Source organism: Homarus americanus, unplaced genomic scaffold (genome assembly GCF_018991925.1).
Source record: "Homarus americanus isolate GMGI-L3 unplaced genomic scaffold, GMGI_Hamer_2.0 scaffold54679, whole genome shotgun sequence".
In the NCBI taxonomy this organism is placed as follows: Eukaryota; Metazoa; Arthropoda; class Malacostraca; order Decapoda; family Nephropidae; genus Homarus; species Homarus americanus.
The window spans coordinates 947,180-974,966 of NW_024722701.1; the positions used below are offsets into that span (position 1 = coordinate 947,180).

General features: G+C 38.9%; 1 protein-coding gene across 1 annotated transcript in view; it reads left to right on the plus strand.

Moving 5' to 3' along the window:
• LOC121863098 (inositol polyphosphate-4-phosphatase type I A-like) overlaps positions 1–27,787 on the plus strand; it is a 93,753-nt gene that overhangs the window by 55,645 nt on the left and 10,321 nt on the right. The window contains exons 5-21 of the mRNA XM_042361596.1: positions 5,800–5,952; positions 6,636–6,646; positions 7,207–7,305; positions 7,838–7,928; positions 15,491–15,520; positions 17,144–17,298; positions 17,944–18,084; positions 18,709–18,873; positions 19,579–19,793; positions 20,475–20,641; positions 21,627–21,810; positions 21,951–22,143; positions 22,745–24,424; positions 24,927–25,051; positions 26,022–26,195; positions 27,083–27,218; positions 27,608–27,734. Coding sequence (XP_042217530.1) covers positions 5,800–5,952; positions 6,636–6,646; positions 7,207–7,305; positions 7,838–7,928; positions 15,491–15,520; positions 17,144–17,298; positions 17,944–18,084; positions 18,709–18,873; positions 19,579–19,793; positions 20,475–20,641; positions 21,627–21,810; positions 21,951–22,143; positions 22,745–24,424; positions 24,927–25,051; positions 26,022–26,195; positions 27,083–27,218; positions 27,608–27,734 — 3,846 coding nt within the window. The remainder of the gene's footprint in view (positions 1–5,799; positions 5,953–6,635; positions 6,647–7,206; positions 7,306–7,837; positions 7,929–15,490; positions 15,521–17,143; positions 17,299–17,943; positions 18,085–18,708; positions 18,874–19,578; positions 19,794–20,474; positions 20,642–21,626; positions 21,811–21,950; positions 22,144–22,744; positions 24,425–24,926; positions 25,052–26,021; positions 26,196–27,082; positions 27,219–27,607; positions 27,735–27,787) is intronic.

A 27,787-nucleotide genomic window follows, 5' to 3' on the forward strand; every position in this document is an offset into this window, starting at 1 on the left:
ATCCACGCTCCAGGTATGGTGCTACACTACCATCCATGCTCCCAGGCATGGTGCCACAATACCCTTCACTACCACCATTCACGCTCCAGGTATGGTGCTACACTATCCTCCACTACCACCATCAACACTCCATGGTAGGTATGGTGCCACTACCCTACTACCACCATCCACGCTCCAGGTATGGTGCCCACCACCCACTAACACCATCCACGCTCCAGGTATGGTGCCACACTACTCCACTAACACCATCCACGCTCCCAGGCTCCAGGCATGGTGCTACTACCCTTCACTACCACCATCCACGCTCCAGGTATGGTGCTACACTACCCCTTCACTACCACCATCCACGCTCCAGGTATGGTGCTACACTACCGCCACTAACACCATCCACGCTCCAGGCATGGTGCTACACAACCCTTCCTACCACCATACTCCCAGGTATGGTACACTACCCTTCACTACCACCATTCATGCTCCAGGTATGTGCTACACTACCTCCACTACCACCATCCAACACTCCAGGTATGGTGCCACACTACCATCAAAACTCCAGGTATGGTGCCACACCATCCATCCAGGTATGGTGCCACACACTCCAGGTATGGTGCCACACTACCATCCACGCTCCAGGTATGGTGCTACACTTCCATCCACTACCACCATCCAGGGTATGGTGCCACACTACCATCCACACACTCCAGGTATGGTGCCACACTACCATCCACACTCCAGGTATGGTGCCACACTACCATCCACTCCAGGTATGGTGCCACACTACCATCCACACTGCAGGTATGGTGCCACACTACCATCCACAGGCATGGTGCCACACTCAGGTCCAACACTCAGGGTATGTGCCACTACCATCAACACTCCAGGTATGGTGCCACACTACCATCCAACACCACACTACCAGGTATGGTGCCACACTACCATCCAACACTCCAGGTATGGTGCCACACTCCATCCACGCTCCAGGTATGGTGCTACACTGCCATCAACACTAGGTATGGTGCCACACTACCATCCAACACTCCAGGTATGGTGCCACACTACCATCCACACTCCAGGTATGGTGCCACACTACCATCCACACTGCCAGGTATGGTGCCACACTACCATCCAACACTCCCCACACTACCATCCACACTCCAGGTATGGTGCCACACTACCATCCAACACTCCAGGCACTACCATGGGTGCCACACTACCATCCACACTCCAGGTATGGTGCCACACTACCATCAACACTCCAGGGTATGGTGCCACACTGCCATCCAACACTCCAGGTATGGTGCCACACTACCATCCACACTCCGGTATGGTGCCACACTACCATCCACACTCCAGGTATGGTGCCACACTACCAGGTATGGTGCCACACTACCATCCAGGCCACACTACCATCCACACTGCAGGTATGGTGCCACACTACCATCCACACTCCAGGTATGGTGCCACACCACCATCCAACACTCCAGGTATGGTGCCACACTACCATCCAACACTCCAGGTATGGTGCCACACTACCATCCACACCAGGTATGGTGCCACACTACCATCCACACTCAGGTATGGTGCCACACTACCATCCACACTCAGGTATGGTGCCACACTACCATCCAACACTCCAGGTATGGTGCCACACTGCCATCCAACACTCCAGGTATGGTGCCACACTACCATCCACACTGCAGGTATGGTGCCACACTACCATCCAACACTCCGGTATGGTGCCACACTACCATCCACACAGGTATGGTGCCACACCATCCACCTCCAGGTATGGTGCCACACTACCATCCAACACTCCAGGTATGGTGCCACACACCATCCAACACAGGTATGGTGCCACATACCATCCACACTGCAGGTATGGTGCCACACCATCCACACTGGTATGGTGCCACACTACCATCCACACTCAGGTATGGTGCCACACTACCATCCACACCCAGGTATGGTGCCACACTACCATCCACACTGCAGGTATGGTGCCACACTACCATCCAACACTCCAGGTATGGTGCCACACTACCATCCACACTGCAGGTATGGTGCCACACTACCATCCACACTCCAGGTATGGTGCCACACTACCATCCAACACTGCAGGTATGGTGCCACACTACCATCCACACTGCAGGTATGGTGCCACACTACCATCCACACTGCAGGTATGGTGCCACACAAAACCCCTCATCTACCCACACAGTGTTGTCATTGGTCGTGCTGGTGGAGGTCAGTAGCAGTAGTAGTAGAGTGGCCTGTTTCCTGAGGCACAAGAGTGATCATGGTGGTGGCATATTCTTACCCAGTACTGTACTGTAGTTTGTTGAGTTGCTTGTATATAAAGGGCTGGTATTCTTGGTGTGTTGCTACATTGCATTATGTCTTGTTTCTATTTGTATTGCTTCTAGTTCACAGTTTTGGTAATAATCGCTCTTTCCCTCTTTGCCACCATGAGCTTGGTCACTAGTGCTTCTCACTCAAGAGATGAAAATGTATAAAAAAAAGATTTCACATCTCGGTGCCGGATTTTGAACCCGGGTCGCCAAGGTTGGAGTCAGGCGGCTTATCCACCGGGCCACGATGGGCTAAATTCTACCCATCCTTAGCTACTCGCTTGTAGCTCAAGGTCCCATACCCACCACCAAGCTTGGCTAGCTTTTAGCCCATCATGGTCCAGTGGATAAGCTGCCTGACTGCCAACCTTGGTGGCCTGGGTTCAAAACCCGGCTCCCAGAGGTGAAAATTGTTTACATTGATTTACCTGTGTACAGTACAGGCTCTGATAGGATGGAAATATTCTTGGAATCACGTTAAATATTCTTGGGAGTCACGTGATGAAATCGGTACTAATCTGTAACAGGTCAGAAACTATCACACCGGGTTACTGATTCTAAAAACTGTGTTCTAAGTTATGAGCCAACATTGTGTACATCATAATGACTCACAATGGAAATGTTTGTTTTAGTCACTGGATGAAATTAGTGCTGTACTGTTCTCCTAAAGGACGTCCTTTTGGTTTATTTTACTCTTGTAGTTGAAGGATCTTCATAGCCAGTATTTGTTGGCCAATTTTAATAATTGAGACTCCTTTTATAGAACAACTCTTTATCTATAATAATGGGAAATAAGATTTTGCATACATGAGAAGGTCTTTGTGTTACGAATAGCTGCAAAAAGTTGCTAATACTTAATATAAACCTGATGTACCATAAAAAATAAATGGTGCATCGAAATCTTGTCTTCAAAAGTTGTTGTGGGTTCACATGGAGGTGTAAAACCAGGTACAAAGAAAGGCAATAGTCCCAAAAATAAAGATAATCAAGAGCAAACCCCCAGAAAAAATGTAGTTTTTAGGGAGAGCCAAAAGAAATTCCTGGACCTCATAAATACTGTGCTAGGTGTAAATATATATGGACAAATGTAAATGATCCTACACCCCCCCCCCCTCCTCCCCAAACATTTTTGAAGAAGATCCTCCTTAGATAAGTCAACATATACTTGTAAAATATGTTTCCTTTCCTCTGGCTACAAGCTGAAATAGACTTTAATTTCCTGGTGTGACTCAGGAACAACAGTCTGAGCCAATGCCTTGTTTTAAAAACACCGGGAGTCAATCCCCTGAGGACACGAATAGTGCTGAGAATTTTCATCTGCACTTAAACAATGGTAAAATGGTGTCATAATATCTTTCTTGAGCTGCTCTACCATTATTCCTTTATTCCTTCTAATTGTACTACCATAATAAGTTGATATATCAGTTACATTGTCTGTCAACTTCTGCTTGTCATCAAGGAGACTTTTCTTCATATATTTTCCTTATTTGGCTTACTGCACCTGTACTGTTTCAGTCTTCACTTTCCCTCATTCATGTCCCAAGCATCTTACTCACATGATTTAAACACTCCTCCTTGACAGCTGTAACCTCATCGTATGGTCACTTTCCATCACTCATACCAGTGACTGTTCTGTGTTGACGTCTCTCTGCTCCCCAATAATAGTAACCTGTCTCCTTTCAAGCCTTTCCTTCGACCTATCCCAGATTCTCCATTGCTTCAGCTTTCCCATCAAAATTCTTATTAACAAATATTTTGATGTTTTGCTTTCATGCCACCATAGCTCTCTCTCTCTCTCTCTTGTTGCTACCTCACGCTTCTCCAACTTATTTTCTAAAGTTCTACAATATTTGCAAAGATTGGACAGACTACAGGATACAGGTGAAGTTAGCCCATGGTAACTTTGGCCCATATTATGATTCGATCCTAAATCACTAAAATGGGCTGAGGTCACTGAACACAAGGTACTATGGGCTGACTACACTGATAACCCCTTTACATGCTTTACTTAGCCTCTGCTCTAACACAAGACCAACTAACAAGGTCGTTACTGTAACTAGCTAACACCAAAGCTTCCTGTTGCCTGTAATGACTTCTTCTTTTTTTTCAATCATATTTTTTTCACAAGGTACAGTATATATAAATTAAATATGTTTTCTCTGCCGAATGTTTTTTTTGACCAGTATCCACAAAAGAGTTACCTGTACTGCAGTGTATATAAGTTTATCTCAGCTTCTACAATTCCTTCACTTTAAAGCTCTCACATCCAGGCTGTCTCCTCCATAATTCTTCTCGATCAGACACCATTTTGTTTTCCAGATAATCTGACTTTCTAGTTACGTTTATACAGATTTTTTATATTTTTTTATTATTTCCCTTTTGTTTCTTATCTTCATGTTTCTTACGTTCACTCTTATCATTGTCTTTATTTACTTCTTCCTTCTTCTCTCCACTCTTATCTGTCTTTATTTACTTATTCCTTCTTCTCTCCACTCTTATCTGTCTTTATTTACTTATTCCTTCTTCTCTCCACTCCTTCCTTCCAAACACTTATTACTTTCCTTTACCCCCATGTGAATGAGTGCCCCAGAACCCCCCCTGGTTAGTGGGAGTGAAACTGTATCATGAGCTAACATTGACCACACCCTCCACAACAACAAGAGCCTCACCAAGCCTAATTACTGGTACTACAGGTACTTCCCAGGTGACCCCTCCCCCCCCCCATTGTAGATATAATTAATGAGATTGAACTTAGGGCACTTTTGCTACAGAAGGTTTTTTATGGTAGGGAGGAGAGAGGAGGAGGGAGGGAGAGGAAGAAATTTCTCCGTGATGTGAAATGTTGAAATGTTTAGGAAATCGTTTTTATTTGTCGTTTTTCTCCGTCATCTTGTCTTGGAAGTAAGATGAACAGACTTCTAAATAACAGAGACAGGTCCAGTTCCCCATCATATATATACTACTGGCTGGTGTAATTTATTTCCATATAGAGATTCATATTTGAAACAGCTATCTGAGGAACCTTACCGATCAGTGTTGTGTGTGACGTCATTACAACAAAGTTTATTTAGATGTACAGGTTATTGTGATGTAAATATTACTTATTATGGGCATGATTTTAAGGGACATTCTCTTTAAATTTGTATACAGGAATCTAGAAAAATTATTGTATTCTGTTATGAGAGTTCAGCTGTGTTTGGGGTTTACTGTATACTGTAACTCCTGATTTATACAACACCTGGAGTGCCTCATAGTTACAGTGGAGAGGGGGGGGCTGGGTACAGACTCCATCAGATAACAGGATATCCGGTTTAGTTCCCTAGTTCTTCAAATCACTGTTCCCCGATAACGTTATCACACAATTATCTGTTCTGAGATGTCAAAAACCATACAGTAACTTCTCTCTGTGGATCTGTCGTTTACAGTTAACTAATTCAATGTTTTCTCCTAACAGTGAGCACAGAGCGATGGTGTCGACTACGTGGCAACCTGCTCTTCTACTTCAAGTCCCGGGATCACTGGTCAGAACCTGCTGGGGTGATAGTGTTAGAGAATTGCCAGGTGAATCTTGACGAATCTACGGACGCTCCTTTTGCATTCAATCTCGGTGAGCATCTCTAGTTTGACACCTTCACTAAATGATCCTCCTAACTGGGCTTATTTTTATTTTACTTTTAAAGCAGTTTAGTCCATTGTACCTTATCCAAGTTACCCCTCATTCAAGCCAGGAACTCACCCCATGATCATTCGTTCCTCCCCATGATCATTCGTTCCTCCCCATCATAACCTCATAACCATCACCCTCACAGGAGAGCCAATAGAAGCAGTAGTTATGACACCTTCTGGAGGGCAAGTTCAAGTTGAGTTGCCAAGTTAGTACAGTACAATATCTTCAACCATTACTATAGGCCAATCCTTCATCATCAGTCTAAGTGATAGTTTCATTGTTAAATTTCTTGATATAGTGAAACCTCTATTTAACAGACTACATGTAGAGGAAAGTCCATTAGATCGAGGGTCCATTAGATGTGAAACTTGCATCTAACAGACTACAGTACAAGGTATACAGTATCTAGATGAAAGTCCATTAGATCGAGGGTCCATTAGATGTGAAACTTGCATCTAACAGACTACACTACAGGGTATACAGTATTGAGATGAAAGTCCAATATCTGAGGGTCCATTAGATGTGAAACTTGCATCTAACAGACTACAGTACAGGGTATACAGTATCTAGATGAAAGTCCATTAGATCGAGGGTCCATTAGATGTGAAACTTGCATTCAACAGACTACAGCAGGGTATGTTGTATTGAGATGAAAGTCCATTAGATCGAGGTCCATTAGATGTGAAACTTGCATCTAACAGACTACAGGGTATACAGTATCTAGATGAGGCCATTAGATCGAGGTCCATTAGATGTGAAACTTGCATCTAACAGACCACACCTAGGGTATACAGTATTGAGATGAAAGTCCATTAGATCGGGTCCATTAGATGGAAACTTGCATCTAACAGAGACTCAGTACAGGGTATACAGTATCTAGATGAAAGTCCATTAGACTGAGGTCCATTAGATGTGAAACTTGCATCTAACAGATACACTACAGGGTATAACAGTATTGAGATGAAAGTCCATTAGATCGAGGGTCCATTAGATGTGAAACTTGCATCTAACAGACTACAGTACAAGGTATACAGTATCTAGATGAAAGTCCATTAGATCGAGGGTCCATTAGATGTGAAACTTGCATCTAACAGACTACACTACAGGGTATACAGTATTGAGATGAAAGTCCAATATATCGAGAGCCCATTGTATAATCATTGTCTAGTACCTGTATAAAGTGTTGTTTTGCAGTGTCGAGGCACCCAACACTGTGCAGCCTTATGCCAGAGTGAGAGGGACTCATGGATCACAGCTATTCATCAGGCGTCCTTTGCTTACATGAGACTACAGGTAAGACTCTGATAATGGTGGTGATATTTTTGTGAGGTAATTATTATTTTTTGTGAGGTAATTATTATTTATTGTGTGGTAATTTTTATTTTTTGTGAGGTAATTATTATTTATTGTGTGGTAATTATTATTTATTGTGTGGTAATTATTATTTATTGTGAGGTAATTATTATTTATTGTTTTTTTCCTTGCTTCAGACCTTCATCTAACCTCAGACTAAAGTGTTATTAATTTCCTCTCTCCTTTGATATTTTTGTTATTATTTCCACATGGAGGCCTTTTTCCCAGATGTGTTTTTTTCTTCTAGCGAGAGGGTGAAGCAAGTTGTGGTAGGTTATGTACACTGCCTCCCCTTCCCGCTCCCCCTCCCCCCTGAGCCATGTCATGAACAGTATCTAAGTTTAAGAACATGCCAAAGCAGTGCGATTATTATCATCTCCAAGTTTCAGTTATTGGCACTTGAGCAGTTAATTAAGCGAAATAAAACAAGAAATTAAAAAATAATAATTCTCCCTCTATTTTCGTTCTCAAGGTGGAGGCTCTTCAGCAACAGGTCAATGCCAAGCAAGCGTCTCTACCGACAGACATTCACCGCCACCGCATCAACACTGGGGTCACCTTAGGTCAGTTGAGTTTATTCCGTACTATTACTCTTTGTTGACTAATAGTAGTACTTTCAACTATGGTAGCTATATACTGTACTGTAGTTAATAATTTATATATGATTAACTTTTGCATAAACAGTTTTCTTGTTTGGCAATGGTGACTTATTAGAAGCTACATCATGGTAGTATGTTTATTGTTAATGATTATGGTATTAAATATCAATCACCAGGTACTGTACTTGTATGAAACCTGTTGTGCAAGAGATTTATCATATATTGGTAACTTCTTCTGATAGTTACACCTTCTGATATTATAATGGTTAGCAGCAAGATGATCTACCGGTTACAGCGCTGTGTGGGAGACAAGAGCTTGTATTGACTGCTATTATGCCTGAGTGCTGTTAACTCTGCTATAGTAATGATATATTTCTTCTAGCTTAATGATCTGTGATTGCCAGCAAGATATTTTGCAAGTTCTTTTCTTCAACTTTTGTGTTTTAGAAAGAATATTTGCTTTGTTCTGTTCTTTAATATATTTATTCTTAAATGCTACAAATAACATTGAAGTAAAGGCATACAATATCTGTAGGTATGATCTAGTATTTCCTTCAAGAGTAACTGGATACTGTACTGTATGAAGGCATGACATACAAAATAACTAATGCTTTAATTAACAAGTTGAATTATGCCTTATTTCCTCAACAAATGTTTTTGGTAAAACAGGCTGTTTTTGTGTAATGTTGTAAATATTTAATATAACTGTAATTAACTTTTTTAACAATAATTAATACTCAAAAGTGACTCTAAACTTTGATCGGGGGAAAAGAATTGGCTTGGTGACCACAGCAAGGTAACAGATGAGTGGCAGTTTATTCAAGAATAAATTGGAAGGAAGTAAAGAAATTAATGTATTGAGAGGTGGAGAATTATGGTTTATCACTGTGCCACATTATTACACTGAATGATGCACATAATGGCATAACAGAGGTTTTGCCACCCCTCTGCCCCTGAGTACAATATAAACTGGTATTCTTGGGCTCTTCTTCTTAGTATGAACTTGTGTGACACTTTTCAATAAGTTATTATCTGTTTGTCTGGCTGTTGTACTTGAACTATATATAGAGCAGAAACTGTTCCTGAATGTGGAAACATAACTTTACAGGCAAATTTTATATTAATTGTCAAAAGCAACATTACAGAAGAAGAGGGAGGGAAGACTGCCTCACACTCACTGCTACTCACATTATATTCTTTGTGTGATTATATCTGTTTTACAGAATGAAATCAAGTATTTATGGCAGGTTACTGATGTTTTAAAAGTTTCAGTTTGCTTATAACAGTAACCATACAGCTTGTAAACATTATTGCCGTCAAGTGTACTGAATGTGTTGCTGTCCAGGTGACCACAATGAATGTACAGTACAGTGCAGGTATACAGCACCTTGATTTATGGTAAATGTATTACGATATTAAATAATTTACTTTTCTATTCACTCTATATTGTTAACACTTGACTGAATTTATTGTTTTATATATGCACCGTACAGTAGTATAATGCTATGCAGAATTTTGTAAATGGATTATTTGTTTATTTTGGATACAAATATATGCAGCTTCCTGACCGAGCTTACATATGCTGCCTCTGTTGTTATTATTGTGGTGTTAGGGGCTCAGTGGGGCACAACAATAGTGTCACAAAGCTCGAGATATATGCAGTAAACCCTCCCAATACCCTTCCAATATTTTCAGAATAGTTTTAAAGATAAAGAAACTTATTTTGTGATGTAATGAAATGTTATTTTTCAGGTACTGTTTACAGTATGAATACTGTACAGTATTTTATAGTAGTAACCTGTAGTCATATTTTGAACTGTAAATTTTTTATTGTGTGCATGCTTAGATGGACCCCTCTCTTCATAAACCTTACTTACTGCATATTGACCCATACTCACTTTGTTTTTAGTAATTCAGTTTTTACAGAAAAGAAGGTATATACTGTACTGTACTGTTCTTGCCTTACAGAGTATTTTACCACAGGGTAGTTTTACCTCCAGTCATTATTGTACAGTATCAGGAAATAATGTCTTATTGTGTATTTCCATATGTTTATTATTCTTCCTCCTTTCCTATATACTGTATGTGGGAAGTATCAAGGGAAATGGGCTGAAGAAAACTGCAGAAAATGATAGATAAGATCTTAAACAATAAGTAGGAAAACACACACAAACACAACACATATATATCACCTCATATCTGTTCTTAAATACAAATTATATAAAGTTAATCAATAAACTCCAGATTGATTATAATGTGTCCCTGGACTATGATCAGTGCTACAGGGGGTGCTGATGGCTAGCTCAGTTCCAAGAGTCAGAATTGGCTAGACCTTCCCTTAGCATGAAAGGAAAGCTGTACGTAATTGATGTAAGGAGCGTGATGATGTATGGAGATTAAACATGGGCAGTTAAAGAGGATGATATAAGCTGACTTTATTGAGCTAATATGACAAGAGTGAGGTGGATTGTGTGGTGTGAGACTGAAAAATAGGAAACCTTGTTCATAGCTAGGAGGGCGGCTGGGTATTGAGAGTACAGGTATTAGCGAAGTTTTGTGTTGAGTCACGCCGAGATGGTTTGGGCATGTGCAGAGAACGAATGAGACCAGTTGGGTAAAGAGATGCATGAGTTTAAAAGTGGAGGAGAGGAGAGCCATTGGTTGGCCAAGAATTACAGCATGGATAAACTATTTGAGGAATATGGTGACCGAGACAATATAACTTTTGTTCTGAGATGCTCATAGCTACAGTGTGCCAGGTGGCTCCACCCTCCTCTTCTTCATCCTACCTGTTCATCTTTCAACACTTCAGCTCCAAGTTAATTACCAATAATTCAAGGCCATTTATTTTCATAACTTGTTGAATATGCATTTCTCTTTACTGTAAATATATTGTTATTGGTGGTGTCATTCAGGTACAGTAGCTAAAACAACTATCTGTGCAAGTGGGGGTCAATATGCTCCGAAATTTTACTTGTGACTAGTGACAGCCCTCATAAACCAATATTTATGGTCCATGGTCTCATAATGTTTCCCACAAAGTATGCACAGATAGTTGTTTTAGCTACTGTACACATCTCACACATATCAAATTTCCAAAGTTATCTACTTTTTGAAAGCCTATTGGTCCCTAGCTCTTTCGGATTCCTGATACTCAAGTGTATGAGATAAAGTGATTTAGAATTTTTTTTTTAAACACTTCTAAATAAGCATTTCATTAAAAATTAATTATGGCAAGTTAGATGTGTTCAGTTGTGTTGATATGGAATGGCCAGGCCCCAGGGAGGTGCAGGTTATGGTAATGAAGGAAAGAGGAGTTGTGAGGTTCCTGTGGAGATGTGAAGGCTCATTGTACTTGAGTCTTTGGGGGTGACATAAAGGTCTAAATAATACAATAATGAGAAAGAGTAAAGCAGTTGATATATGTAAGGTGTACCGTTTGTTACACTACCTTAGTTGTAATAATGTGTTGTTGAGTTATAAACAGTGGCTGAAGTACTGCTGGAGTGAAACAAGGATCTGTGTTGTTAATGCCATATAGTGACATACATTGTTGTCAAGAAATATTAAGGAGAGAGAACACACCAAGGAAGTGAAGTGAAGGCAGTCAAGTGCAGTGCTGGCTACATTGATCCCTAATGCCAAATGCTTACTATGCTACTTTTGTACTGCTTTTAATGGGCCTATGGAACCCATTTTCACTGCCTGACAGTTGAATGAATTTCATGAGGGATCCTTACAAACTATGTTTAAAACTTGCACAATGAAACAAATTAATGGTGTAGTTATGACCCTTGTGGTTACCATACCCTCCAAATAGTACTGTCTGGATGGTTGTCACCAAAAACTTACTTATCATCTCATAGAAACCAAAGTGTGAAGAAGCTGTGTGTTTGTACAACAGAAGAACAGTGTTGTACCCTCAGCTGACAAGGCACAGTTGATGGTAATAGATCTGGGAAGGTCATCAAGAAGGCTCAGGTTCTATTGTCAGATGTAGGGATACTTTGAGAGTTGTAAACTTGTGACCCAAATGACTCCCAGAGTGTTAGAGGCAACCCTCATGTCAATGGGTACCTTATTAAGCTCAAAATGTGTTTGGGTGAGTAGCTGTTCTTACAGCAGTTGTTCTTGGCAAGAAAAATGCTTATTGCTGCTGACTTACAACAGTCATAAGGAGATGGATACTGTACTGCCATAAAGTGTTGAGTCTAGTAGAATCTTTTGAGTCACTCGCCAAAAGCCTGTAAAGCCATAATAAGATGATAAATGCATGCATGCATGTCCTGTGAGTTTGAGAACCGGTGACCCGTGTGCTGCCTTGTGAGAGACGTCGACCTTCTGTTTAAGTTTATTCCTTTTAGAGTTTTCTGGAATGGCCTGTGTGAGGGACACCATACCGCTCAATACCTGGGTTTTAGGATTGAACTAAAAATGAGCTGTGAGAAAAAGTTTGCCTAATACTCACCTATTGATAGTGTAGCTTATATGAGGATACCTACTGTGTTTAGGAATACCATGCAGTGTTATCAATAGGATTATTTAATAAAGTAAAAGTGATATATAACTACAGTATTAATTTAAAAGTATTGTTGTCCTAAAGTTGTTGTTATTGTAATGTTTGGATCATACTGCTTCCTTAAGGTAAAGCCTGAGGGCTGCCATATAACACATTACTATATAGAGTCAGTAGTGTCAGTGTCACTTGCTTTTGTTTCTGATAGGCCTTGCTAACAACTTTGGGCCTTCTGAACAAGGTGATTGAAATTTTTTGACCATAAATGATACAATGCTTAGATTCTTCTTTTAAGGCAAATCTAATTCTTGAGTCAAAATTTATATCTGCTTTTGGGGAATTTTTTAGTTTATGGGACTTATTTTAATTATCTCTTGAAAATTGTCTACCACTTACCACTTGTTCCTCTACCACTTGCTACTGTACCACTTATATTCCCAGTTTTCTACTTTTGTTTGTTTTTTTCCAATAATCGACTATTTTGTTCTTTTCGTGTAAAAGTGTCCCTCTTGTTATGTTTGACGAGCTAGTTGTCTTTGTGAATATCGTGTACTGTAACAAGCCAGGGAATACCTCACTTCCACATGAGAAATACAATATGATTTACAAACCCCCTTCTGACTTCATAAACTTTCATACCAGTATTAAGAAATGCAAAGAGGAAAAATAGCTGATTATGACGGTATTATAAACGATTCTTATTATAAAGATGTCTGCGTTTTTAATAGTATTTTAACTCTATTATCAAGAACTGCTCTGAGCATTGGATCGTTTATGAACAACGCTAACACATATATGCCTTCTTTTCTGTTGCCTGTGATTATGTAGTGTATGTGTACCTCCTCTCTCCAGCTTACCTCCTACCATGTGTTGCTCTTTGTTCAGTTTTATGTGACTGTTGCACTACATGGAGGTCTGAGCTTCATGGTTTTTTTATCCTTGTGGTTTTTATTTTATCCTTCTCTCTATTAATAACCAGATCCATGTTATTGTACCCGATAACACATCTTAACGTGGGGGTAAATAACATGGTTTTGGTGTGTAGTAAAGAAGAACTTAATGTATTATTTGTAGTTCGTTAATAATAAGACATTTACACACACACACAGGATTTAACCTCCTACATCCAGTTTTCCATGAACCAGAAACTCCCATGGTCAGAACACGCACACTCCTTACCCTCCAACACACCGCCACAGTGAGAGGTGTTGAACACATACATAACCTGCAGACTTGGTAAAACATCACATAAATCACCTCCACTGACAGCTCACTTAATAGTGCCTGTGGGAAGGCTGGAAGTGCTGCCACATGACTCATCCTAATGGTAATACAAAAGTGAAAGGAGTTTGAAACAATATCTGTGCTTTCTGTTTTGAGTTAGGCAAGTGAGCGAATACAAAGAATAAATTTTAATGACCAAGAACCCATGATAATTGGTGTATCAGAAGTTATGGCTAAAGCTGGAAAATTTGATTTGTAATTAGTTGAGTAAAGATTAATATTAGCTGTACAGGTTGACAACCCTTTATCCGAAATTCCGAAAACCGAAAAGCTCTAAAAACCGAAAGCTTTTGGTGGGGCATTTTTTTTTTTGACAGGGATTAGCCCACCCGGGCATAAATCACTGACTCACATCGGGGCCTGGTGGGCGAAAATGTAATAGTAATAATAATTATAATAATAATAATTATTCATAGTAAATAAAAATTTTAATTAAAATACTGTACACCAAAATAAAATAATAATGATGACAATAATAATAATAGTACTGTAATAATAAAATACAATAATAAAATTAATAATAATAATAATAACAATAATACTGTAATAAAATAATAATAATAATAAAGAAATACAAGAATGAAAAAAAGATCAAAAGTGAGAAATGCGACGTAGACCTATGAATTATTATTACAGTACTGTATTATTATTATTATTATTATAATATTTTTGCCCCCCCCAGGCCTGATGTGGGTCAGTGATCTATGCCCGGGTGGGCTATACTGTATAAAAAAAAAAAAAAACCTAACCATTCTGAAAACCGAAAAATTCCGAAATGCCTCTGGCCCCAAGGATTTCAGATAAGGGATTGTCAACCTGTACTTCATAGTGTAGTTGTGTACCACGGAGTAACACTGATACCTCACAGTGTGGTGGGGCTGTACGGGCAAGGTTAAGACTCATCAGGAGTGACAACCTTCCTGTGGGATGATTTTACAAAAGTCTCAACAGCCCCCAAGATAACAGTGTCAAGTTATATACTGTAGTTTATTAAAGAATGATGTCTATCTTAAGTTTAAACAGTATTGCTGATGGGAGTTTCATTAGGAAGATCTGGAGCATCAAGAGCGATAACCTTATCCATGATTACCATCTATTTTTAGAGGCTGTCAGTGATAGTTATGTTATAAAGGGTGTCCCAGAAAACTGCCCCTGCCTCCCTCCCTGAGACACTGTGAGTTGGAGGGAGGCAGGGAGCAGGCAGGGACATTTTTCTTGGACACCCTATATTACAGCATGTTGCAGACCCAATCATTTTAGGCAACAATGTTTACAATACTTGTCATGTTCTTATGAGCTGTTAATAAGCTGTACCTTCTGCTTCAGGTCTAATAATAACACTTGACTGGCAACATCCCACATTCCTTATATTTCTATGTACTGTACAATGATTATTTTTCTATGACCGTCAACTGTTTATTGGATCCTTCATTCTCAGTCCAACCAATGACTGTTGGACCTCTTGTTCTTGATATAAATTTTCTTCTAAATTAAAAGGTGACAATTTGTTGAGTCACTGTCTGTAGGGTCAATAAGGAAAGTTTACTGTACTGTATATGTAAATCATCACTTTTTTCATGTTTTATTAAATATTTTAATTCTAATTGGAAGTCATATTACCAGGGTTAGTTTCACTCAACCACTTCGTCATTTCATGGAAGTAATGTCCATGAAGACTCTTATTGTAGACTGGATTTTGACCGTGGTAATATGTGCTCCCTGACAGATGTGCACAGTAGGCGAAGTCCCCCCGTAGGTTAGTTGCCAACTGCATCACCATTCACCACTACTGTACTCCCAACCCACTTAGTGATACCTACCAGCATGAGTGATCTGAATAAGTATTTTTCTGTTTTAGAGGAAGGAGTACATGTATTGTGCATGAGTAACTTATTAGTCTCTGTGTATTTTAGAGTTATGAGAACTTTACCATGCATGAGTAGCTCTTTATATTTAATGGACTGATTATATTGGTGTTTCCTTGATGTATAGTAACTTGCCTGTACTGAAGGGATATATTTGATAGATTGCATTGTGTGAATTATTTTGATTTCTGTACTGTAAAATGGATTAACTTCAGAGTGCACATTTACACACTCCAGGTTGACCCTCTACTATTCAGCAGCCTTGGGACTGAGGCCGTGCCAGATGATACAAATTCCTTTTAAATTGAAGGTCGATGATGAATTGTCCATTAGCCTAAGATACACCTAGCCTGAGGCCCTGTAATGTTATGGATTTCTTTTTATACATCATAGTGAATGAATTAAACAATCAAACAAAAACAGTTAATTGATGTATAGGATATTAAATAATGACAGAATAAATTTAAGTTTTGTAGAATTCACTTATTAAAGGTCAAGAAGTTCCCATTTTCTGTTGTATCAAGTCACACACTGTAGGTGAACCAACACACACAGCTGGGAACAGAAGCACCATCATCTCACTCTTTCAGCAGCTCTACTTTCTCTATAATACTTAGTGTCTCTTTCTCCTGAGATATATTAGAGTCAGGAGGATTTGTTGGTCACTTGATAAACATTATGTACAGTAAATTGGGGGTAAAATAATAATAATTAAATATCTGTAAACACATCACCAGCATCAGGACCAAACTTACCACTGTGTTGCGGGTTTTCATATTTTTTTTTTATTGAGTCCCTTACATAATTATTTTGTTGAAGAGAAATAGAGTAAACAAGTAGAGTAATTTATTTATATGACTTGAACTTAAGTCATTTTTTGGAATTGATGTTTTTTTTTTTACTTTTATTGGATTTTATGGTTATTGTTTTGTTTTACGCTGTGATGATTGTTTGAATGTTTTGAAACTATAGTGACATCAGGTCTTTGGACAACTGTGGGGGTTAATTGTGTCGTTAGTAAGGAGGTTTGTCAGAAAATGGTTATACTACAACAGAGCTGTTAATTGGGAGTTACATGAGGTGTGAGATAAGAGAGGGTCAACATGTAAGTGTACTCTACAGTATAAGGCTGGAATGATGTGTATCAACTTGCTTCTACAGTCTAAAGTTGGTCCATTTTAGGAGGTTGTCAAACTAATATAATACTGTATGTTGTAGTTACTTGGTATAAAGTTGTACAGTACATTTGTTTTAATTTTTATATATATATATTTATGAAAGTAATATAGAAGTAATATTCCTTTATTAGTGTTTATCTTTCTGTATTTTATGACCAGAAATTTAATGTTAATGAAAAAGATAGATCTGTCTAGCCATTTAAACACAAGTGCTAACTATCCTTGATAAATATCCACACATAGCAGAGCTGTGCATGCAGCATGTAATATTTAATAAATGGTGCATATGTCTACATGACATAAAGCCACATATTTAATTTTTCTTGATTTTGACAGATGTCAATGAGCCTCCGTTCCTAGAGATGTCGGTGTCGTGTGACAATCTTCGCTGTGACGGTGACGGTCAGCCTCCGTCTCCTAGGGTAACCGTACAAGTTCTCAACAGACCACAGACAACTTGGCTCCAGTATGCACAAACTGAAGTAATAGAAGTAAGTAAATGTGAACAATATCTGTATTTACTGTTTCCTCCAATACTGTTCCCTGAGTCACTATAAAAAATGATCATATTTATTAGAAACAAAATAAACTTTGAAAGAATGATATTATGTGATGTAGTTTAGACATACATTAGCAAGTGATCATGGTGGAGATATTTGTTTGGGTTACAAATGTGCATTTTAGGTAGGAAGTGTTTGATGACCTTAACAGTTATCTTAAGTCAAGAAGAGGAGGACAGTCAAGCATCTTAAGTAACTCCTCACAACAACAATAAAATAACAGAGAATTATATCATTTTTTTACCTTTCATTAAGTTGGATCCTCTTCCACTATCCCTCTCCTCCCACCATCCCTCTCCTCCCACCATCCCTCTCCTCCCACCATCCCTCTCCTCCCACCATCCCTCTCCTCCCACCATCCCTCTCCTCCCACCATCCCTCTCCTCCCACCATCCCTCTCCTCCCTCCCAAACTCCTTTAAGGTGAAAACATTTATATCCTAAAATATTCACGACAGACACTTCTCTGTCAAAGGCATAAGATATCATTAATAATATAGTAATGTGTTTGAAGTAATAAACCTACTAAACAAAGTCATCCAAAACAAGATAACAAGACCAATCTCTACCTCCACAGAGAACCAGCAACCCAAACTTTCTCTCTACCGTAAGTTTCCGCAAAAGCGACGGATTGGACGCAAACACACAAGTGAGATTGGCGGTATACGACGTCAGGGAGAGAGTCACTAACACCACCACACAGCTCGGCCAGTCCACGGTAAGTTGACAGTGAAGGTGAATTACAGTAACGTGTGTTAAATGGGTAATTATGTAATGTATTTATTTTTAACGTGCTTCACTAGATGACTCTTTAATTACCATAGATCACCTACACATTGTGCCTATCAAAGAAAACTGTGTGAAGAGAGTGAGCCGATGTAGTGTGGTTCAGAGTTAGAAGTTGGGACTGTACCGTGTGGTGAGGGAGACCAGCCAAGGGTGTTGAGGCATAGAGCCGTTGACACAGTATAATACAGACTAATTAATATTTAAATTGTTTCTATTGGTTAAAAAGAACATCAAATCATTATCTTTTGTGTCCAGTGTTTGTTTAATTTTCATCACGGTTGTGTATCTTTAGTGTAATACAACATGTCAGGTTGTGAGTATTACAGGAAGATTTGTATTAATGCTGAGGAGTACAGTAGATATGAGAGACTTGGTGCAAGTACTTGGTGGTATAATGCCGGGCTCTGGTGACATGACTGGTGAAAAGTATGGTCGTATTGTTACATATATACTGCCCGTAAAAGGTATAGTAATGAATGCTTAATATATACAACTCTTGGGGGAATTATGTTGGTAATTATACAAATACATACGTCTATTTATCTTGTGACAGGTAAACATTGGGGGTCTGCTGGAAACTGGTCGGTCACGTCTCAGTTTACAGTCGCCACTTGGTCGTAATGTGGGTTTCATCACTATAACGGCCTGGACGCTAGAAGCTGAGTCTGTAGATGCCTCGTCACACACACCTAGTAATGCTACACCGAACCATCAGCCAGTGAGTAACCCAGTATGACCTCCATGACTTGTAAGTGCAGCTCCTCCCCGACTTACGACGGGGTTAGGGACCCAAATCCAGGTCGTAAGTCGAAAATGCCTAAATAATATATAGAAAATCTAAAATAGGTGTCTCTTTTTCTTCTCAGCACCACAACTCTCACTTTTAAGCTTGTCAGCCATTTTAAAGTGAATTACACACGAAAATTTTGTCAGTACACAGCGTAATCACTGACGTTGGGACTCAAAAATTCATAATTTGACAAAATTTTCATACGACTGAGGCGGTCGTATGTCCGGGTGGTCGTAAGTCGAGTAGGTCGTAAGTCGGGGAGGAGCTGTACTGTAGTCATAAGCCTGCCTTTTTCAGTGATGATTGTTTGAGTGTCATGAATTGATGTTAGAAAAAGACCTGGAGTGGTACAATAGAGGTTGAGGAATGCCTAACCATTTTTTCTTTTTTAGATTTAAAAGGTTGTTCGTTTTATGGGAATTCTGCTTATGCAAACTTTGAGGTTAGGAATCTCTGAAAATACCTGAATTATGACAAATTATATATTATGGAGGTACAGATATTAGAAAAGAATAAATGTATATTGTGTGTATCGAGTAATGCAATCAGTTATTATAGAAAAATCTTGTATTAGAGATTTTTTTTTTTTTTTATGGATGAGCTTCAAAACTAAATTCCTTTCTTTATTTCTAGGCTCCTCCACCTGTTGCCTGTCACCGCCGCACACAGTCCCTCCCGCCAAAACTCAGCTCCAAGACTCGCCATCCTACTCAGGGTCACCTCAGCCTCCTGTATGATAACCCCACGATGGCCACCTTCAGGTTTCACTCTGGTCTGGGTGGAGACATCGCTGTATTGGAGGTGATGGCAGAGAGCCGTTACTGCTTCACTTTTCCTCAGCATTTATTGTACGTTGTATATTTGTTTACTAACTTTACTTTGAACCCGAGTATAAGAGATCCTTTAAAAAATAATTGAAGGCTTGAAATTTATCAAAACTGTTATATCAGATGTTAAGTCCCGTTCATCACAGTAATTTTTGTGTTATGTTTTCCTTCTTACGTTAATATTGTTCTAATGACAGTGACTAATGCAAGCGATCTATTCTCACACTCCACTACAAACATATGAGAGGTGATAATAGAGTGTTTATTAAGTTATTCTAATCAGAGTTTCTGCATAAAAAAATCAACCATTCAGCTGAACAATCCAAACAATGATATATATAAAAGATAGAATATTGTACTGTACATAGAAATACACAGAACACATACACAGAGTTAGAGGACAGTGGGGATGAGCCAGTCACTAAAGATAGGAGCTGTGCTGTATACCCTCTTTTATAATGATGTTTCTTAACCCACCTTACAGACAGGTACAGACTCTGGCTTTAAGGTGCTGGGGCAATGCTGCATCTCACTAGCCTCTCATTCATGTTATTGGCCATAAAACTGGATTTCATAATTCTTTCCTTCATCTTCAGGATTCACTCTTTTTAGGTAGGAATAAAATGTGCTGATGATGAAGTTCAGTTGAAGTTATGTAATGAGTAGAATATTATTACAGTTCTGAATTACTGTATTATTCAGGCGGCTGTGGATCTCCGAAGAGAGGCGGTGGCAGGAAGAACTGTCCTCACTGGGAGATTTGTCCGACCAATGGCACACCAGACAAATGGCCTTACTTAACCAGCATGTGACTCTTATTAACATCTATAACATGGCCTTGGATACTCTGGATGTAGCAGCTCATTCAGGTATGGTAGACTTAAGAGCCTTTCTGAGAACTTTGTTTCAGAGTGTTGAGCTGTGTAGAACAAAAATGAACTTATTTGATTCTAGTATTAAATGTTAGATCATTGACTAAAACTCTGAATTGGGTGAAGAAAATTATGTATGAATGATATGAAAATTTTAGAACTGTAAACATATTTCCTTTTTATCTCAAGAATTTTTGAGTTAGTGTCTAATATTTGAGCAATGTTTCTTTACTGCTGAATTTCTCTGGTCTTAGAGATAGTGTTTATCAGATAAGAAATAAACATGGAAAACCTTATATTCATTGCATTGGATATATATGAAGCAATTGATAAGGCTTCACATCTTTTCCTTCTTCTCTGATGACCATAAACAATCATTCTCCATTTTGACCTGTACTCTCAACTCTCTCATCTGATGTTGTGTCATGAGTCAGAAAGGTTTACTAAGCCCATTAGTCAATATAAGGTTTTGACTTCTGATCTGAATCCTTACTAGACCTCAAGCTAACTATACAGACTCAGATGGGATCAATTCACACCAAGTCATCAGATTAAGAGGTGTTACTTGTATCAGAAGTAGTCCCATTCACTGTGTGCTTGGATAGTAAGGCCTACTGTTACACATTTTCTATCCACTGGCTGAAAGACAAGCTTGCTAAAGATGCGTATGGTTATGGGTCTAATTGATCGCTCACTGATGATGAGGTTAAAGCTTACTTTGGTTTACTACAATACTGGAAAAAAAATATTCACTCATTATATAATTGGATTTATATATCACAACCTGTAATGTACAGTCTCAACAAAACCTTCTCGAACACCCGGGCACGATGGGTGTGAGAATGGGGCTTGTCCTATCCGTTTGGTTTCAGATTCTTGGTTCATTTTTCAGATTGCATAGTGCTTATAGTGTTCTAGAGGTTTGTGGTAAGAGTGTACACAGAGGTGATAATTGTTTACATATAATTGGTTACTATTTCAGGTTCCAGCTTGAAGAAAAGTATGGACAAAGGTGAAACATCTTTAGAAATGGCACCAACGAACCTCCACCTTCAAAGACTCTGGGCTCAGAATGAATCCCTTCGTCGCTCTGGATTCTATGACATCATCACAAATGGCGTCTTTAGTGCTTATTCCCAAGGCTACAAGAATGGAGGACTAGTCAAGTAAGTGGCCGAACAAACCCAAGTAAATTATTTGCATCTGTCGGTAGATTTAGCTGTGCAGTATTTGACCCGTGAATGAAGGTAGATGAGGAGGGATTTAGACTTCAGGATGCATTACTGAGAGTTTGTCTTCCTTTCAGTATGCTACAGAAAGCTAAGAGCTCTCGCAGAACACCAGGTGGGGGAGACAAGGCCTGGGCCAGTGAGGCAGCGGTAGAAGGAGTTAAAAGACTAAGACAAGAAGTGACCGCTCTTCTACGCTCTGTATTAGTTTCCCTGAGACAAGAGGATACAGCGGCACTCACCAAGCTCCTCCCCAAACTACAAGACAAAGTACGTACATTATTTTTTATATCTTTTCTTGCTTTATATACCAGTAGCAATATTTTTGAAGGCACCTCTGAAGATCTCTAATTGTTATCTGTCGTTTTTGTATAATTCTCTTTTGTTAGTGGATTTGTTTTCTTGTTCTTAAGCGTGATCCTAACAGCTCTCTTTCTCAATACTCTCTTCCTATTTATATTACTGTACATTAGGTTGTTCAGAAGAAAATGCTTAAGCTCTTTCGTATACAATTTTATAGAAAATATTTATTATGACACAATGCTGCTCCTGAAGTACAAATTCCAAGTACCATTCAATATGATAATGACATATCAGATACTTTGAACAATGCCAAGGATAAAAAGCCTGATTCAACTGTATGTGTCCTGCTGCTGCTAAGCAATCCAAGCTCCCTGGTGGTACATTTGGCTCATCACTCAACTTGTTATGTTGTCCATAAAAAATGTGATTTCATGCTCCTATCTTTCATTCATTAAAATGTTTACAGTATGTTGTCTTCCTACACTATATTAAGAATTAGGATAAATTAGGTAACCAAAAAAAGGGCTGACTTATTTGACTAATTCACTACTTTGTATTTGATTCACAGACACGTTCACTTCTGAACATAATTGAACCCTCTTTGGTTGAAGAAGCATTTGAGTTCCTCGACCAAATCCGAGTGCCACAAAATCCATCTAGAATCCTCACCCTGGCAACACGTACCTATTCTTCCTATAAGATTGCCGGTTATCTGAGTCCCGAAACGGCCTTAGATATGGAATTGATGACCCCTGATGTTCCCAGTGTACCTATATGTGATAACTCAGATCATAGACTGATAGATAGAGAGAGGAACCATACTGCATTTATAACCGCTAAAGAATTTGATATTATGGATGTACATGAGAACAGTGTGTATAGACCTACTGATGAACCTGAACCTTGGGACCTCATTCAGCTAAATGTGCAGGCCAGTGTAATGTGTCTCACTAGTAAAATAAAAACTTTTTGTAGTAGAATGGACGAGATTAATGGGGATAGAGAGTTGCTGTGCGATGTTACGGATAAAGAATCACAGAGTGAACTGGAGAAAAATTTAAAAGACATAAATAACGAAACTAAGCAATACGATAATAGTTATTTATTGAATAATGTTAGCGAAAGAACCAGTCCTAGTAAAAAAGTGTTTGTGAGTGAAGCTCAGAATATCAGCTCAAATCTTGCAGCTCAAAATCAAGCTCTTATTTCATCTTCAGTTGGTTCAGATTCAAGTCAAGTCTCTGGGAGGTCAATGTCATCCAGTCTGGGTGTGGCCAGAACCAACGAAAGTCAAAGATCTTCCTGCTCTGCAACGCCCGACGTGTCTCCCTGCGAAGAAGACAGTGGTATTGGCTTAGAGCGTGTTACTAGTGAAGTGGAAAGAACAGATTGTATAAGTGAAGGAGGCCTCTCAGTTGACGAGGAGAGAAGAGAGGAACTCCTACCGCTCGACAGGACCGAGGTAAACGAGTCTCGTTACGTGTGTGACGGAGGCGGCGGCTGCGTCAAAGCCGGCAAATTAGAATCGATTATGGAGCAGAGTATTGAGGATCTGGGCACAACACTGGAAGGTGAACCAAAGCTGGAAATTGGTGGGGATAAAGTTTTGTCCAAAGATTCATTACCGTGTGTGAGTGAAGGCTCTTCTCTGGGTAAACTAAACGATTCACAAGACAGAGAAAAAGATTCAGTCTCTATCATCTCAAGAAACAGTGATGACATGAGTGACAAAACACTTACAGAGATCAAGGAGCATAAAGGAGATGACAAGGAGAATAAAGGAGATGACAATGAGCATAAAGGAGATGACAATGAGCATAAAGGAGATGACAAGGAGCATAAAGGAGATGACAAGGAGCATAAAGGGGATGACAAGGAGCATAAAGGAGATGACAAGGAGCATAAAGGAGATGAAAGTGAGGAAACCAACAGAGATGATAACAATTCTAACAACATTTGTAACTTTTTAGAGGAAGATAATAAATCTAGTACAAATACCAAACATTCAGTCAAAGAAATTTCGGGTAGTAAAACAAATATTCAAAACGAAAATGAATCAAATACACCGGAGGAAGTAGACTGGGTGGGGGAAGTGAGACCAAGCATGAAAAAGCTGAGGCAGGCAATGGACGGGTTAATGCGAACTGCCCGCCTCGTACACAGTGTCTTCCGTCTACAGCAAACACCGGAAGCTGCCCAAGCCGCTCACAGTATCAAGTACAGAAGAGACATTTGTTTCTCCCAAGCTGTAAGTAGTAGTATGTGTTCACTTAACTCTTTATAAGCTATAACCATTTGTCCAAACTTTTAAAAGCAGAATTTAGGATGATTTCAAATTTGTGGAAAAAAAAGAGGTGTTAAAGTAAAGATAAAGTTAGATATTGGTATACTTTTTGTGTTTATTCATGTGACTTTCTGCTTTCCTATGTGTAAATAATTGTGTGTGTGTGAGAGATTAGCCAAGGAACAGGTAAGAGGGGAAACAAAAATTAAGAACAATGTTAAATATACCATATAATCCATCTTCATGAAGGTATAGAATTCTCTGTTAAAAGATTACACTTTATTAGATCATATTTAAACTGAGGATAATTCACCCCATGCTTGACTGTTGGATAAGGTTATTTTGTTTTATAGATACAGTATATAACAAGTTGTATTAAGTGTGATTTAATGAGTTTTATACATAAGTTATTGATAATTATAAAAAATTATAGGATATTAATAACAGCTCTGTATGACCCTTTTAGCTAACTGCTTTGGTTACCAGTCTAATGACGAGACTGTGGTGTAGGAAAGCAGACCCACTGTTTGTGACCGTCTTAGCTCATCTGGGACCACTTGCTGAATTTGAGTGCCTTGTTTCTTGTCTTGGGTAAGTTGGCAGTATGGTACACCTCTTGAAAGACTAGTGTGTATGATAACACGTTTTGTGAATGCTTCATGATTTACTAATGTGTACTGTACAGTCTCTAGTGACATTGTAATGCAACAGAGGACTGCTGTAGAACCAACATGTTCCATTCATCACCAGATCATTGAGGGTTTTCAACTAAAACAATATTAGCAGCTAAAGTAGAAGAGTTTATTACATGATTAATGATACAGTATATCCTCCATGTTGCACAAACAACACCATGAGGGTGTCTGGGAGGGCCCTTGACATTTCTATTGAAGTTCCATTCTTCAGAACCTCTGCCTACCAATATTAATGTACAGTATATCCCAGACCAGCACTCAGAGGAGCTCCCTTACCACAAAGTGTTATTCATGTTTTTCTCACATCATACAACATTAGTCATTTGGAATCATCCTCTTTCAATTACCTTTAGTCTTTGTCAAGGGGACACCTTGGTGAATATATTTGAGAATGATGCTTTTCTGATGTCTTCCTCTGCTTTTTATTTATCAAAATAATTGGTCTCAAGATACAAATACATATATTTTACTTAATCCATCTTGATTATTGTCATTTTTTCTAATATTCTTTAGGGCAACTGTGGCTTCTCAGATCCCTCTTTAATAGCTGGGGATGGTGACAAAATTTTAGATTAGTCTCCACCACTTTTGGTGAGGGCTTCCCTGGGTTCCTAAGGCCTCACTCATCACTGGACTATTCATAAGTCAGTCTATCTCGGCTTAGTTATTAGATGGAATTTCAGAATCAATTCCTCATCCTTCGTGTAAACATTCCTCTATTTTTTCTGGTTAGTTTTTGTATGGACAACTAAGGTTAAGATCCACTGCATATGTAACAAAAAGTTCAAATTCAATGTCTGCTGTTTTAACTACCCAGTACAATATATTCTTTTATATATCCTTGTGAATTGTTTTCATGTTTTCAGAAAAGAGGAAGGGATGTTGAGTGACATGGTTGTTGCGGTGGAGGACCTCGGTACTGTTGAGTTTGTTATGGTGTCTTCAGCAGGACCTCAGAACGGTGGCCGTACACGTAGTGAGGGAGCGGCTCCTCCTCCACCATCATATGAGTTACCCATGCCATATGTCTCAGGAAACAGGTACTATAATAGGGTTTCTATAAAGCACATTAAAGCTTATCTTTATTTTATGTAAATGATATTAAAGGATGTATAATTATGCCTGTGAGTTCCAGGCTATGAGTGTGTGTCTATATATCAGGGGTTAACAGATGATGAATATTAATTTATGTATATCCTGTGTCACTTTAAAATCAGTGAGGATATATTTTTCTTCGGCTTTATTAACTTACATAAAGACGACACGTACGAGGTTTCATTTTAAACAGTCGAGTGTAATTATTTCAACAGACATCAACTGTGTCTCATTATTGTGGTGTTAAACTTGAGTTATGTATATTTAAGTATTTCAGGACATTTTATTTGTGTGTATGTGTGTGTTTGTTTTTCTGTGTATGTGTGTATATGATGTCTATTTGTGTTGAGAGAGAAAAGGGTGAATAACACTTAAAATGATAAGAAATGCAGTTCAAGTGTTATAATTCATAGGGGAAACCTTTTACTATTGTAGGGTGATCAAAAAGTCCCCCTGTACCTACAATAATTAACACTAGTTGTTTTTTGTTATACCTACACTGTTATATACATTTTTCTACTTGGAGTTAATATTGAGAATGGTATCCACTAACAACACTTACTGTGATCATTTCCGATATTTAGTGCAAGTAGAGAAAAGATAAATAACTATACTTTTAATTATGACAGATACACAGGGACTTTTCTAGCGCCCTGGAGTGTAGAGGAAGGGTGGTGTAGTTTTTATATCTCTAGGCGTGAGTGTGGATAATGAAGGAATGTAATATAAAAGAATCATTATTATATCATTTAAGGAAACTTTTGATATAAATAGTTGCATATATATAAAAGCTGTAATATACTGTATGGCTAAGTTGTTTATTTATTCCCAGGTGCGGGCTGCGGGTAGTCTTGCCTGTGCCTGAACATGTATTAAGTCTCCTGCCAACCTCTAACACCCAACAGCCAAATGATCCTCCGAGTTTTTGTGTCACTCCGGTGTTATTTAATATTGGCATCAACGAAGAGGTAAATATGGCAGCATCTGTGAATGAATCGTCAATTTTGGTAGTGGTGATTTAGAGGATTTGAAAAAGAAATAAGATGTTAATGTTTAATTGGTCTATACTAGGCAGTTTGTGTAATGTCCTCTCCAAGTCATTGATTTTGATCCAGGATACAATATAGTAATGACCAGGAGTCCTCTTATGAATGATCTCTCTCTCCCTCACTCTCTCTGTCTCTCTTCCCCATCCCCCAGTTCTCTCTCTCTCTTCCCCACCCCTCTAGTCCCCCTCCTGTAAATGTTCTGGGGAGGAAATTTCTCAAATCTGCTTGACTCTTTCCTTTGGTGATAAATTAAGGCTTCTAATTTCAATCCATGTATTCTAAATGATTTTTTTCCCCTCTCATAACAGGCTACTTTAGCTGAGAAAATGAGCAAAGATGGTCCTCAGTCACGTAACAATCAAGACAGCTTTGAGCGATTATCACAGTATTACCATCGCTTCAAGAAATTGCCGTTGCCACAGGAAAACAGTAGAAGTACGTTTGAGATTTACTTAAACAATGGTCTATTAGCCACCATAAAAATTTGA